Below are 15,923 nucleotides of genomic sequence, written 5' to 3'. Positions count from 1 at the left end.
TGATTCGGGATGTGTCAAAAAGCTGGCATCCTCCGGTCTAGACAAGCATTGAGCTGCCTTAAAACCAATAGGAAAACAAAAGCAGAAGAGCCCACAAGCACCCCTGGGCTGAGCTGTATTCAAGGCATCAGTAACAGGTGGGCGCTTCTAACGATGAGAAGGCAGCTTTAGAACCAGCGCTCTGACTCACCTTCTGCAGACAGCCCCTGGATGTTTATTCCCTTAGCTGCCAGGAAATTCAAGCAGGCATCTATGTTTTCAATCTAGGGGAAAAAAAAAGAAAACGACATACACTCAATCAACGTTCAGCCTTCTCCAGAGCCATCTTTTATCAGGAACAAAGGGCTATGTCAGAGAGAGGGTTCATGGTGCATTTGCAAAGATTCACAACAAGCAAAAACGACTCGGAAACGGCAGATGAATGGACGGACGGAGGGACGGGTGCGGGTCAGGACTCCTTGTCTGTACTTGCACAGGAAAAAGTTACCTAATATCCCAACCACACAGCTCCATAAGTCGAGGCCCTGGCTTGCTCAGGGCTGCCAAAAATAACCAGGGTGGAATGAGTCCCTATGTTCACCACTGTCACTACAGCTATCCTGAAAATTTGAGCAGCTGCCAGAAAAACGGAGTGGGACGAAGGGGGATACCGGACCCACCCGTCCACCAGCAGCTGGGAGGAATTTCCAGCATGGAGGTGGCACACCGTCAAATGTGAAAACAGTGAACGGGAGTTTCTGGAGGGCCCTGGGCCGCGTTTACTCACAAAACTCTCAGGACGGCAGGCACTGCAGATGACGAGGGAGGGCTGTGACAGAACGAGCCCCTCTGTCCTTTGTGTTTTCTGTGACAAGAAGGAACCCACCTGCCACAGTCTGGGAGGCCTCCCAGGCCTGGCAGGGCTGATGCCACGGCCAAGGGCAAGCTAACATCGAGCCCTCGGGAAAGAACAATTAGGTCATTCCCAAAGGTCTGATTTGACTTCAGTTGTCAGGGCTAATGATTTTTTAGTCTACAGGAAAATGTTCAGGCTCGATTAACGTCAATGGTGACCATAAATAAAAGAAACTGCTTTTGACTTGGCACAAGGATCTTTGAACTAACTGCAGTTTGCAATCCACAATGGAGAGCCTCCTCACCACAGCCCGCCCCCCGACTTCCTGGGCTCTATCAGCATTCTTATGAACTCAAATAGGCGTTTAACCCATAAAGTGGATCTCGGATAAATGACCATCTTTCACAGTGTACCTGTGACCACTCCCCCCACCCCCAAGTGGTATTCCGAAGGCTATTTCACCAGGCACAGAGCTAAGCGTCTACAGTGTAAGAGATCTCACGAGTAGAGTAGGGCTCCAAGGCAGTCTTCCCGAAATGCATGTCTGACATCTTCCTTCTCTGCTCCTCGTCTGCAGACCTTCCGAGCACTCCATTAAGCTATGGGCCACCTGAATAAAACTGCCCTGGTTTTACAGACTCCAATACACCCGGAGCCTGAGATTGCTCTATCCTTTTTTTTTTTTTTTTTTTTAAGTTTATTTATTTTGAGAGCGAGTGAAGCAGGGGAGGGGCAGAGAGAGAGAAGGAGAAAGAAAATCCCAAGCCAGCTTCATACTGTCAGCACAGAGCTCCATGCAGGGCTCAATCTCACGAACCAGGAGGAGATCATGGCCTGGGCCAAAATCAAGAATTGGATGGTTAACAGACTGAGCCACCCACACACCCCCAACCTTGCAGCTTTTCGCACAGGTTCCCAACTCCCTCCCAGCCTCCAGCTCTCCCTCAAAGATCCTCATCTGGGAGGTGTTTTATCTCCAGGCAAAGGGGCAAAATGCAATTTCCTGCAAACTAAGTCAACGCTGATGCTATGAGCAAGGCCTGCCGCCACTGCAGAAAGCCATTTCTTATCAAGGCGAGTGCAAAGGGGGATTGCTTTTAACTCTTCCTTCCTTCCACATCAGAGTGACGGCAGTGACAACCAGGTGCTACCATCTTAGAGGGAAGGGGAAAGAAGGAAGAGAATGGCCAGGAGGGCCCCGTGGAAGGTGTTCTGAAGGCATCTGCTTACATTTGTAACTGATGAAAATTCTCTCTCTAAATGCTCTTTCCCCATTACAAACCCCTGCTTTTGCTAAAAATAACCATCGGTCCTTAATTCCTCAAGTGTGCACAAAGGTAATCTACCAAAACCACACAAGAGGATTCGTTGCCCCCACAAAGAGGCACGGATATTTAAATCATGATAGAACTATATAATTCTTCTACCCCTTTTTTCTTTGAATAATCCTACCCTACTTTCTTCAGTAGATCTTGCACATGGTGGACTAGTGAGGCTTTGGCAATTAGGTCCCCACAGAAAACGAGAAAAAGAGAAAGCTGACCACTGCTGAATCTGTTAATGTAAAATCAAAAATAGTACACTTGGTATTTATCCTGGCAAGCACAGGTGCACAGGCATGGGCAGGTTAAGGTTTTCAAGAACAGTGCAGCACAGTGACATTGATTAAAAAGAAAAAAAAGACACCCACCAACATATTCAAGAAAAGCACCGCTCTCCTAGAACACTGTAATTCTATAGAAATTCCCTTCCAAAGGGCATGAAGCACATTTACTTGGCACATTCACGGAGCAATTCAACACATTTATCACTTAAAGTACATGGTCATTTCTTCCTGCAAGGCTAACACTTGGTTCATTTCGATTTGGCCATCTACTGGGCTTTCTTTTAATTTAAGTTCTAGTAAAGGAATGAAGAAGTTTAAATAGGTTACCTAGACTACTTTTTCCTCCTGTTGCTTTTGAAAATCCCTATCATGCTTTCAAAGATTTCATAATTTAGATCAGTTCTCTACAGGGCAGGGAGAGTGGGAGAGAAGGGGCCATCCCCAGGCGGCATCTGCCTACATTCTGTTATCACGATGTGGGAGTGCCACTGGTATCTAGCGGGTTGAGGCCAAGGAGGTTACTAAACATCCTACAATGCACAGGACTGTCCCCCCATAACAGGAAATCCTACCCAAAATGTCAATAGTGCTAGGGATGAGAAACCTGCATTATAGGATTTTCGTCATTCAATCAATACAATTAATTGTGTAGATGTCTGCTCTGTTCCAGGCACTGTGCCTGATTCTTCTCACCATGTTGGTGCAGAGTCCTCCTCCCTGTTCAGAAGCCCACGTTTACATAACCCTTCTCTTTAGGGTCCAGAGGGCCAACCGACACACCCCCCAACTCATATCCATTTCCGGGAGAATCAGAGCATATGAACAAAGGAAGCACCAGGATCTTCATTAGGCGAAGAGAGAAGGCTTAAGGTCATCAAGAATGCTTTCTCCTAAAGAGGAGATAAAACAGGGAGCAATATTTGGATGGCTGAGTTGCACTCCTGGAATATGTTAAAACTAAAAATAAGAACTCGGGTCATCATTTAAAAGACGATTCATAAGCTCATCAAGCGCCTTGAATTTGTTCCCCCTCCACTATGATTTCTCTGCTCACAGAAGGAGTTCAAAAAACATTCCTCAAGCCTCAAATCCACTCTTTAATAACGTTCTGTTAAGGTTAAAAATCACTCCTGACAAGGCTGCTGAGACCCACGCTCTTTTCATCTGCACCCCAGGAAGAGAGCAGGGCTGGGAAGCAGAATAGGGTCAGATGTGCATTCCAACCTCCTGGCTTCACTTGGAAGGAGATCAGAAGGGGAGAATGTTTCTTTGATCCAGCCTCTCTTGTGATTAAAATTCACCTTAAGGTTTTCTTCCAGTACCATACAGGTAAACAATTCATTCTCCTGCCCTGTTGAAACTGCAAACTGCCACCACACCAGGTAAGGGGCATGTCCCGGGCACTCATAGCACAAGGGTGTCCACATGCCCATCTTTAATGAGGCTCATGGCTCATGTGCAATCCAGACCTGCAGTGTGAGAGGCAGATCTGGTTAAAGTTGGGATACAGAGTGATGGGAAAGGCTCTTAACCAGCAAAGTATGTAAATACAACCCAAGTTGTTCATTAACACATAGCAGCCAATATAAACTACTTTCCAAAATTAGCCAAAAAAAAATCTTTGCAAAGCCGGACATTCCAATGTTGCTGAGCAGGGGTGGAAAGCTGCACTTCACACCGGGTGAGAAGGCTGTCATAGTTGCTACCGTAGAAATGGGTCCAGGAGCTCTGAGATGGAGTCCCTGGAGTTTGGAGCATCAGCTGGGGTGGAGCGGGGAAGCCCACAAGTGGGACCACAATGTAACTTGGAGACCCTGGGAGCAGAAAGGGGCTGGATAAGGCACGTGTGGAGTAAGGGGAAAAAACAAGACTAAGATGCATTTCCCAGTCCTCCCTTTGTTTGGGGCCACACAGGGCCTCCACCATGTGCATCTGTGAAGATCTGGGAGAGAAAGGCTGCCATGGAGGCTCTCCTGCCATCTCAGCTGGTATCTCCATCCCAAAGGTGAATCGTTTCTCAACCACCTTGGAACTGGAGACATGCAAGGCAACTTCCATGCACTGTGTCTGTTGTGGTCTTTGCTTCCCACTTCCAAGAGCACATCTCCACCCAGGCCAGCCAGAGAGCAAGGAAAGTCAAAACAAATGCCAAACAACTGGAAAGACAAGGGGGAGGGACAGAAGGCAAACGGAAAACTTTGCATTTCAACCATGATTAAGGCTGGACTGGGTCTCATGATAAAGTAAAATATGCAAAGCTCGAAAGAACTGCTGTAGATCTTCTTGGTAGCTTAGAGACTGATCAAATACCATCTGTTGTCGCAGTTGTCATGGCAGCATTTTTCTCTGAATACCAGTGTAGCTGAGTGCAAAGCGCATGAAAATGATTAATGCAAACGAAGACCATCTCTATGGGCACCACCACAGCCAAGGGGAGGATGGGCTCCAGGCATACAGGTAAATGGGGCACTAGTTTTCAGGAGTTAAGAGTGTCTCATCAGGCCCCTTAGAGATCTCCATCCTGGGAAGAGAGGCAAACAGCAGCCGCACTCAAGTCAGGCACGGTTACAGCCATTTTCTAGAAGTCATGAAATGCCTAAAGCCTAGGCAATGGAAGATCCAGACTGCAGACAAGGTTGAGTAAGAACCTTCAGGTTCTGGGGACTTTAAAAGCACAGTGCAGCTTCTTCATGAGCCCCATACATCCGCTCAGACAGCTTCCTTCCAGAAGTGTGACCCTCACACCTGGCACTGCTACTTGTCATTCATTAATCCATTCCTTGACCCATAGTCACTGAGCACCTACTGGATGTCAGGCAATGTGCGGTACTGGGTATACAGTGGTGAATAATCCCTGACCTCAAAAGAACCTAAAGTTTAGTGTAGGGCACTGGGCATTAAGTCAATGCACAAGTAAGTATAGACAACATCTATCATGTACAGAAGACCGGATCTAGCCAGGGGCATGGTAGGTAGGTAAAAATTTCTCAAGGAAGAGACAGCATGTAGGTTCAGAGACAGGACTTTTTGTTGGTCTATTCACTGATGTCGCCCCAGGCACCCAGAACAGTGAGGACCCCATCGCAGATATTCAGGACGATTTTGTTGACTGATGGGAAATTTGAGCAGAGACCTGAGTTAGCTGGACACAGAGCGGGGAGAAAAACCACACTACACCTAGTGAATCTAAGACTCAAAAGCCTCCAGGCAGGATGCAGCTTATTACGTTCTGGCAACCAAAAGGGAGCTGACATGGCTGGCAGCCAGGTGGCAGAGGACAAGAGCTAAGAGACAGGACACTGAGCAAGAGCAGAGGGCTGGCCACATGGGGCCACATTCAAGAGCTGACAGGAGAGAGAAGGCAGAGGTCCTCCTAGGTGTTAGGGAAGCCTTGAACCATGTCACCTCCCCAACCATTACCAGGGCAACAGTAGCCAGACCAAGCCCTTCTGATCTGAAAGCTTGAGGATGGGCTATTTTGTGTCAGGGATGGCTCAAGCAGCATCCTTGATGTGGGGGCTCCAGTGACATCCGGGCTGGGCATGGAGACAGGGAGGGATGGGAAGGGAAGGTCAGCATCTGTGGTCACATGTACTAGGAAGGTCTGCTTCCTATCCAACAGGCCTCCGTGCCTTTCTGACACTCCCTCCTCTGCCCCTTTCCAAAAATAAAAATAGAAGAGAGGAAGAAAAAAAAAAAAAAAAAAAAAGAAATCCAACCGTGAAACCAAATCAAAAAGCAAAATGAACTTTGGGGAAACACTCTTCCTAAATGCCCATCTCATCTGTGATGTCTCTTGCCTCTGTGTTCCTAGGCCGTGGCCTGATGCAGGATCTGTCCAGCTGAACTTTTTTTTTTTTTTTTTTGGACACCTCCATCAGTGTTGGAGCCCAGCATCATCCCATGATCACGAGGCTCGTGGGCCACAATGTGGTCCTGGAGACACAATCCCGTGAGACAGAGGTGGTGGGGCCTAGACATTATAGTTTTCATTTTAGGAGACCGCAGAAATGGGAGTCATGTATGGTGGTACTTCGAATTACCTCAGGTGGAGAGATATTCAAGAGCATCTCCCCTTGTGAGTGCCACAAGCTGCGGCTAGCTTAGCTGATGCAAGAAGCCATCCTAGCCCAGTAGCACGAGGGGCTCCAAGTCCTGTGTCCCAGCTTTGGCCATTCATACCAGCTCTCGCTTTCTTGGTGCCTTTCAAACAGCTGAAGCATGTGGGACTTGGGGGCTGGATGGGGCTTCGGTTCCTAGGTCTGTTCTTGCTAGTGCTTTGCCCAGCTCCTTCCTTTAATTTGGCAATGTTATCCACCTTATCGTATATGATATTTATAACTTCAGCTGAGATGTTGTCAAGAATTCCTTAAAAAAAAAAAAACTTTATAGGAGTCTCTCTGCTGTTAAGGCACATGGCTAAGTCCATCTGGATACAAAAAATCCTTTCAAGGAGAAACAACAATCGAAAACAAGAATCTCAAATTCCCCCCAGTGATTATCTTTTTCCACTTTGCTTCCAAATGCTTAGACTATTTCATTTTCCTATTACACTCTGACTTCTCCATTTTTCCCTCGAGACAAAGAGAAATCTGGAAAGGGAGGTATAGCTCAAATTCTAGAAAGCAGTCCTTACTCTGGAGGCTCCCATAAAAAACGCTTACACCTGAGCTCTGTAGGGATGAGGAGGAAAAGTCCTCTGGGCATCGGCATGGTCAGAAAGGCGCACAGATGCCCCTGGGTGCGTTTATCTAGCACACCATTGCCAACACCATTTTCCCTGCTCCGGTTTCAGAGGAATGTGGCCTAACTTCCTAATACTCCCCAAAGGGAGGAGCCTAAGCTCCTCCAAGTTAGGAGCTGGACCCAAATGCTAGAGGGAAGTGACTAGGGCTAAGGAGTGGCATTCAGGGATGTATCCCAGGTTTTCGAGTCAGACAAACCTGGCCTCAAATCCTGATTCTGCCCCTGATCTCCACTAAGTTACCTCCATGGCCTGATCTGTGGAATGAGCATTATAACACCCATTGCACAGGGTGGTGGAGGATATATACGTGGTGCTTCCTAAGTGCCCCATAACTAGCAGTTTTTGTTACAGTGTTATCATTTTTGACAGGACATCCCTGTACTATACTTCTAAGACTATGACATGCCCGTGGCTATGTGTAGAGCTGGCCCCTGGCAAAGCAGAGAGTTCGACAAGCTTATTACCTGGGCTGCCTTCCATTTGCTCCTGACTTTCCCCTCAAGCCCAGACGGAGACTCTGGGTCCTCTCTATCACCTGATGTCGGGCCTAGGTCTCAGCAAGCCCACTCTTAAAAAGACAGTGGTAAACTAATTCACAACAGGGCAGAGGGATTGCTGCCGTCTTCCCATGGGTTATGTCTCCCACGGGTACCTGTATCCCATCACAATTATTAGAGGACCGTAATCTGTTGGAAGAATACAGACTCTGGGCTTCTCCCCGCTGGATTCTGGCTGTCTCAGACTACCCACAAGACCCTAGCAAAATTACTAACTGCTTCAAGCTTCAAATTCCTCCTCGAGAACATGGGAAGGTGGGTAACTATCTCAATAGAGATGCTGAGGCATAGATAGGCTGACCTCGACCAAGGGTCTGGAAGTTCATATAGCCAGAGCTTCAAAAGACTCTTTCTTCGTACCCTTCCGTAATGGCAGAATATCATATATCACTGGCCATCTCCTAAAAGTAAGGGATCACTCTGGAGTTGTGAGATGCTCTGAAGCTCGCTAAAGTGCATGATGCTAGTATGGCCTCTCTACGAGTGGGTTCCTTGTAGCTAGAATCCATTTTGACCCTGTTAGAATTAGCACTTCCCGTCCCGAAAGATTTCTGGTCAAAGTCTCCTTTATCCTTTACTAAGTGACATAAAAAACCCTAAGACAGCAGACCAATAGTTCCGTTAAGAAGGAGCAAGTACTTTTCACAGAAAACCCTGGCTTTTCCTACAGAGAAGGGGACAAACCCAGACGCCAACCTAAACAAGAACATCATGCTTTCTGGACCCCAAATGCGTGGCTGCCTCTTGAACCAACAGAGAAGAGTGGTACTGTGGATACTTGCTACAGAATTCCACCCAGGAGCTAACTAAAACTTGGTCGCCTCATTCATTCCTTGATGAATAATGACTATTTACTCTCTTGCAGCATCTGCTCTAGAGGAAGGGGAAACAGAAGTGACAAGCCAGCGTGGTCCTTCCTCACACAGCAAACACAGCGCACACAAGAGCAGACTCCCTACACAACAGAGGTCGCCAACGAGGTAAGGGTTAGCTTACACTTATCAGCTCACCAACTCAAAAGCCTGACACTGACTCACTGTGCTCTTTTTAGCCTGGTTCTTTCTGTAGCTTTGTCATATTTACATCCTGAAACCCATAAACCACCACAAGGTCTTCAAGAGACAGAGTATAAATGCAATAGAAAACAAAACAGCAGATCTCTGATATACTCCACAAGGGCAGCAAACTCTCCACTTCGGCAATACCACTAGAACAGATCATTTTACCCACAAAGCAAATACATAGAAAGGAACAGGGTAACGGGAATCATTTGCAGATGAAGGCCAAGAGTTAAACTTGCTCCCCGGTTTGGTGGCCAGCTCCCTCATAGCAGCCTCTGAATGCAGTTTTGTGCTTCAGCCGATTTACCATCATCTGTAGCTATGGTCCTTCCAGGCTGCCCATGAACGGTCCGTCTGTGGACGTCAACCCTGCAATTCCAAGGATAACCAGCACACAAGTGCAAGACACCCTGGCAGCATCACTAACCCGGAAAGCAAAGCCAAGCAGAATGCCTCAATACTCAATCCTGTAAGACTCTGCCCTCCCACTGGTGACGGCTGGCATGAAGGCACCTGCTGTCATCCTGTGCCTGTACATATCACCCTGCAGTGTTCATTTCTGCAGGAGATGGAATTCAAAAATTGCCCTTCCCTTTCCACTCCAATTCCAGATGCTACTAGCAATTAGTGGGTCATTATTATATGCCAGGCACACTATTAGCACCGTTCATATACAGGACGTTAATCTATTTTTTTTTTTTTTTTTTTTTTTAAGTTCAAAGAGCTGTTAGCAGGTATGGCTATGGAGCAGAGCCTGAATTCTAGACCACTGGTGATGATTAATATAGAACTTGGGAGATTTTGCAAGTAGTATGCAAAATATACCAAGAAACTAGATGTGACGGATCTGAGCAAAGAGCTACATGACAACCCATCAGAAAACACAGGATATCAAAAGTAATTAAGAACATTATTAATAATGAAAATAATCCTCAACTCTGTTTCCTGCCACAGGCAGCATGTCGGAGGCACGAATTCCACTGGAAGAGGAGAACAAGCTAGACCAGGAAGGTCTCTATTTCAGGATATCCTTGAGCTTTCCAAGGCTATAAGATATCTAATGCACCTGGGAAGAAATAGTGACAATTTTTAACGTGTCATATAATGCTAATCTCTGTTACTATTTCTGTCCTTGTCAAGTATTCAGTCAAGCAAGGTTGCAGTTTTTTGGAGGTAAAAATGGTTAAATATTGGCCACTTAATAAAATATAATTTTACCTATATTATTAGGAAGATAGCCTCCTCCTAAAGGTGAAACTTAAGCTGTTGGGTCGCCATAAAAACGGAGCGCTTGAGAGCTATTCATAAATAAACTATCAGTACATCTTAAACTCAGAATGAAATCTCTGCAAGTCTCTGTGAAAGAGGTCTCACAAGACAGAGTGGGGAAAAATCAAGTCAAAAGAAATGCCCCATCCTCAAGCTAACCCTTAAAAGGCCTTCTGTTTTAGTTAGGGCTTCCTCTGTAGGATTCCCACAGAGAACCAGAATAGGCCCCACGAAAGGCTTTAATTCCGAGTTGGTTTCCAACTTTAATACCTCGCAGAAAAGGTAACTAGTTATCCTTCACAATAGTGAAGAGAATCCTGATGGCATGTTCTCTGTCTTCCTGCTCCTTCAGGGCAAAGTGTGAGAATGAGGGGATTTTGTCACCTGCCCCATCCCCTCCATAGGAAAAGCTCCTGTCCAAATGTCATCTACACGGTATCTGGAGCCATTACTAAGAGGAAGTTTTACCTTCCGAGAGAGGAATTAGGGATTTCATGGGACCAGAGGGGAAGTCTGGATTTCTCAGCTCCTTGGCTATTTTGGGGCAAGGTCCTTGATTTCCCTGAGTCCCAGTTTTCTTTTCAGAAAAATGGGGATAATTATCCCTTTCTTGAAAGCCAAGAAACTAATATTTACACTCAGAAAACACAAAACACTGGGATAAATTCTTTTCCATACATTATTATTTCAGTTCATTTTCACCACTAGATGAGGTAGCTACTATTGCCATTTTCCAGATGGGGAAATGGAGGCACAAGGGGCTTAAGTGCCTTCCTAAAACTGCGGTCATTAAACGGCAGAGTTAGAATTTGAACACTTAATGGAAAGGGATCTAAAGAGGCCCTCTACAAACACGGAATATTAACAACCAAATGGCAGGAGCTTTACTATCGCTCTTGACCACTCCAGTCACCTTCCCTACCCTGGGACTCCAGCTGACCAGGAGACCAGGCAGGCAATCAATCCCTTTGAATGAAATCTCATCTTCACATCAAAAGGACGAAGGACAATTCACAGAGGAAGGAGCTGACTTTTCCCATATTCTTTTCTACATGTTTTGCAGGAGACATTTATGTTTTTATACTGATGGAAATCTTTAGGAGCAGAAATTAATACAATATAGCATTTATGAGCATCATTTTGAAGTACAAATGCTCTCCCAACAGGGCTCTTTCAAACCACCATATGCCAGTGCTTAGGATCCCTGAGCAAGTTCATGATACTTGTAAGAACAGGACAATTTGGGGGTCACAAACCTCAAATGTGTGCAGGGGGCAAACAGGTAACAAATAACAAAAGCTGGTTTTATGACAATAGAGAATGGTGGGGAGTAGGACAAATGCAGCCCATAACCATCTAAAAGGGGCAGCTGCTACCCAGTTTTAGCCAACTTGGGCCTAGGGAGTGCCAACCCAGCACTGGCAGATCTTACCTTTTCTTTAAAAACAAGAAAAAAAGAAAAAGAAAAAGCTAGAAGATCAATTTTTATGAAGTAGATGGATTTTCAACTAATAGCATCTATTTGGTTTTTATTTTTGTTGCAAAAGGCCTTCTCGGGGCACTGGGTGACTCGGTTAAGCGTGCATCTCTTGATTTTGGTTTAGATCATGATCTCACGGTTTGTGGATTTAAGCCCTGTGTTGGGCTGAGCATGGAGCCTGCTTGGGATTGTCTCTGTCCCACCTCTGTTTGTGCTTTCTCTCTCAAAATAAACAAACATTTACAAAATAAATAAAAGGTCTTCTGGGGCCTGACCTCAGATTGGCATCCATCCACCTCCCTTTGCTGAAGTGAGCACACCTACTGACCGGCTCCCAGTATGCAAATGTCATAGGCTAACTGTGCTTTAACAGAATGCAAACAGGAATTCTTTGCTAAGCTCTGCTTCATGGAAAAATTTAAAAACAAAAAACAAAAAACAAACACATACAAAAACACTCTTTTGACATGATGCTGAAAGAGAAGAACTCCACAAAGACATATGCAGGGAGGTGGATCCAAGCATGAGGCCCAGATGGCTGTTATATAAACCACAGTCTACATGGTTATAAATTATCATCCGATTTCCCTCTCAGCTCAAAAAGATGTGTAGCTATTCTTCCTTCACTTACCCTCATATTTGCTAAGTTCTTCAACCTTACCGAGCACCATGTTTGCCACTCATAGTGCCTCAGTCCTAAGGCTGTGCTGAGAATTTCTTAAGTAAATATTCACAAAGCATCTACCAGTGCCAGGTGATGGGGACAGGTGGACAGATGCAACAGTGCCCTCAAAGAAGTTAATGTCTACTTGGACATTGGCAGTAGAGTACTGCGCTCAAGTACAAAATTGCTTCAATTTTGCAATAGAGGAAACCAAGGGTCACACGGGTTAAGTGAGCTAGAAGAGGTAGTAGAGAATGCACTTGCAGGCTCCAAGACCACAGCCACGTGCACGATTCTGATCTTATCCATGCAGAGCTTACTACAGTGCTCAGACAAGAGGATGTCTACAGCAGCTTAACCTTTCCAAAAAAAGCCAACTGACTGGCTCATTCAAAATATTTACATTTCAATAAACCCTATAGAGATCCTCTTAATTTTTTAAATTTTAAACAACTCTGCAAACTCATTTATGCTTAAATGCATGTTTGCACAGGCAGAGCCCAAAAGAGACATTTTGTACTTGGCTTGAAGACCGCGTTGGCAAAGTGTGGTCACCAGGCAAGCAGCATCAGCATCACCCAAGAAGCTTGTTAAAAATGCAAATACTCCAGCTCCACCCCAGAAGTCCTGATTCAGAAACTCTGGGAGTAGGACCCTGTACTGTTTTAACAAGCACTCCAGGTGATTCTCACGCACACTAAGGCTGGAGCAGCACTGCCCTAGGAGGCTTTGCCAAACCAAACACTACTTCCCTTATTGATGAAAATAATCGGCGATAATGGTGTCTTTTCCACACACCTTTATCATGAAGTGAAAATAGAAAACTGTGAGAGATTTGAGAGAATTTCTTAGGACAACTCAAGTTTCTTTACAGCATTTAAAAATACAAAATCCATATTGCATATTTGATGTATTAGAATTTGATGTATAACGTCACCCCCACTCTCTGGGAAGTTGTTGGACAGTTGGGCCATTATTTGTTGAGCTCACTCATCTAAGAAACACGGGCTGAGCACTTCCAATGCACCTAGCACCATGCCAGGTGCCGAGAATATGCAGATTTTTATTGAACTAAAAGATGAAAAACACTATATGTATTATAAAGTTTTGATGTCATTAAATAACAAAATGTGACAAAGACCTCAAAATTTATTTAAATGTGCTATTAGTTACAAGACAAACGTGCATTAGTTGAAGAACACAATACCTACACATAAGTATATGTCCACAAAGAGGTCAGGAATACCTGGAGCCCAACTTCTAATTGGCACTTGTGGCTCCCATGACAGCTTAGTGTCTGAAGTGACCCACAACAAGGACGTGCAGTACTGAAAATGAAATGTGGGGCTCTGTTCTCCCCATACTTCCCTATAGTGACCTGATGTAAACTCAGTACAAATGTGGAAAACTCTATTCTGAAGTGTTCTAACAATGGCAGCGACTTCCAGCCAACTCAGAAATCCAAGGAGCTTGCAGTAGCAAAATGAGCCTCTGCTAGCAACCCAAATAGCTTACTGTCCAATATAGCAAGAAATATTTTGGTTGGTTCCCAGAGAGTATTGGTTTCATACTGGTGCTTCAACAGGTGGCCAAAATTTAGTGGCTTCAAGCAGCCTAAAATTATAATTCCAGAGGAAAATCATTCTCGGTGAGCTTGAAAATCAAGGAGTCGGCTGGCTGTATCCATTCTGGAGGTTCTAGGGGAGAATCTATTTCGTCCTCTTTTCTAGCTGCTAGAGGAGACCTTTAGGCCTTGGTTCATAGCCCCTTCTTCTGTCTTCAAAGACAGAATAGCATCTTCCAATCTCTCGTCCCCCACTCTCCCTCTGCGCCCATAGTTAAATGTCCTCGCTCACCTTCTTGCCACCCTCTTAGAAGGATTCTGGTGACCACACCGGGCCTGCCCAGATGATCCAGGATGATTTTCCAGTCTCAAAACCCTTAACTTAATCACACCTGCAAAGTCCCTTTTGTTATGTAACCTAGCATATTCACAGGTTCTGAAGATTAATACGTGGACATCTTTGGGGGTCCACTGTTCACCCTACCGTACTGGGTGCCTACTTGGAGTATGAAAAAACCTTTCAATGCACAATAGTTAGGATATACAGGACCTGTAAGCGGGGAAGGGAACAGACATGAGACGTGCTCTCTCCACGAGCCAGGACAATGCCAGATGATTATCATCCCATCGCTCATCCATCCCTGGCAGCAACCCTAGGGGGCAGCTTCCATCATAACCCCCCTTTCACAGATGAGAAAGGCTCAGATTTAGTAACTTGCCCAGCACACGCCTTGGGATGGGAGACCCAAGTCTGCCTGATTCCAGTCTTCTTCTTCTTCAAACCAAATCTCCTTCCCAAGATGGAAGGCCTCATCTCCAGGCTCCATCTAGACCTACACAAGTGCGAGTACTACAAATGTAATCTTTGTACCTCCGTGTCACATTCCATCTTTTTTCTACTTCAATTTCCTTATATGCAGAATAGACTAACAGTTAAGGAAACAGACTCTAGAGTCAGGCTTCTAGAGTTCAAGCCCCAGCTTGTCACTTATTAGTTATGTGACCTCATGCACACTACTAAATCTGTTTCTTTATCTGTGAAGTGAGAATAAAGGTAACTGCTCTCATAGGGTTTTATGGAGCTAAAATCCATCAATGCAGAGGTCTAAGACATTGCCCAGTCATAGGTATATAGGATAGATGTTTGCTATTCTAATCACGTAAGAACACAGAATCCAGGACAAGGGCCATAACCCCAGGCTCTACAGCACAAGTGGAAAAGGAGATGTTCTTTAAAAAAAAAAATATTTTTTTTAATGTCTTTATTTATTTTTGAGACAGAGACAGAGCATGAGCAGGGGAGGGGCAGAGAGAGAGGGAGACACAGAATCTGAAGCAGGCTCCAGGCTCGAGCTGTCAGCACAGAGCCCGACACAGGGCTCGAACTCACAAACCGTGAGATCATGACCTGAGCCGAAGTCAGACGCTTAACCGACTGAGCCACGCAGGCGCCCCAAGGAGAGGTTCTTTAACATGACTCACACTTAGCTTCTGGCAGAGAGCAGCATCAGGGTCTAAGTTCTCCAAGCCATTTAGTGGAATGACAAAATCTATTTCCCATTCTAGCAAAATAAAAGGAGTTAAAATATGTAAAGCACTTACTTTTTTTTTTTTTTTAATTTCTGGTCATAAGGACACCTAAAAATGCTTACCTCAAGCAACATAAACGAATTTAATAAACTAAAAGTTAACTGCAATGTCCTATGGATAAGCTGAGAAAAAAAAGGAATTGAGAAGGAAAGATACTTCTAGGGTAATGCTGGAAAACTTCTAATACCCACATGGCTGCTCAGCCATAGACAAGGATGAAGAGTGGAATGTTACAACCCTTCAGTCACATGGACAAGTCCAGGCCAGCTCCCTTCTTAGTCTTTCCATCCATCCGTCTGTCTGTCTGTCCATTTAACGTTTATTAAACGTCTACTAGACGCCAGTCATCTAAGTACATCCTAAGTTAGGATACTCAGGTGAAAGACATGGCATCTCCCTCAAGAAGATAATTCAACCACAAGGGAGTGTTATGAGAAATGCAGGTACCTGGGGACACCCAAGCCATCAGGCATCTAATAGATCTCAACTCCTTGAGATAACGATTGACCTGAAGGTTAAAGGTTACATGATCCAGGTGGGACAGTCATCA

General features: G+C 45.1%; 1 protein-coding gene across 2 annotated transcripts in view; it reads right to left on the bottom strand.

Annotated features, from left to right (window-relative positions):
- NAV2 (neuron navigator 2) overlaps positions 1-15,923 on the bottom strand; it is a 324,615-nt gene that overhangs the window by 233,187 nt on the left and 75,505 nt on the right. For both annotated transcript variants that reach the window (XM_042957640.1, XM_042957639.1), the window contains exon 4: positions 191-263. In XM_042957640.1, the coding sequence (XP_042813574.1) occupies positions 191-263 (73 nt within the window). The remainder of the gene's footprint in view (positions 1-190; positions 264-15,923) is intronic.

This window comes from Panthera tigris, chromosome D1, assembly GCF_018350195.1.
Source record: "Panthera tigris isolate Pti1 chromosome D1, P.tigris_Pti1_mat1.1, whole genome shotgun sequence".
Lineage (NCBI taxonomy): Eukaryota > Metazoa > Chordata > Mammalia > Carnivora > Felidae > Panthera > Panthera tigris.
Note: the sequence above shows the minus strand (reverse complement) of the source record. Positions and strands in the feature narration are given on the sequence as shown.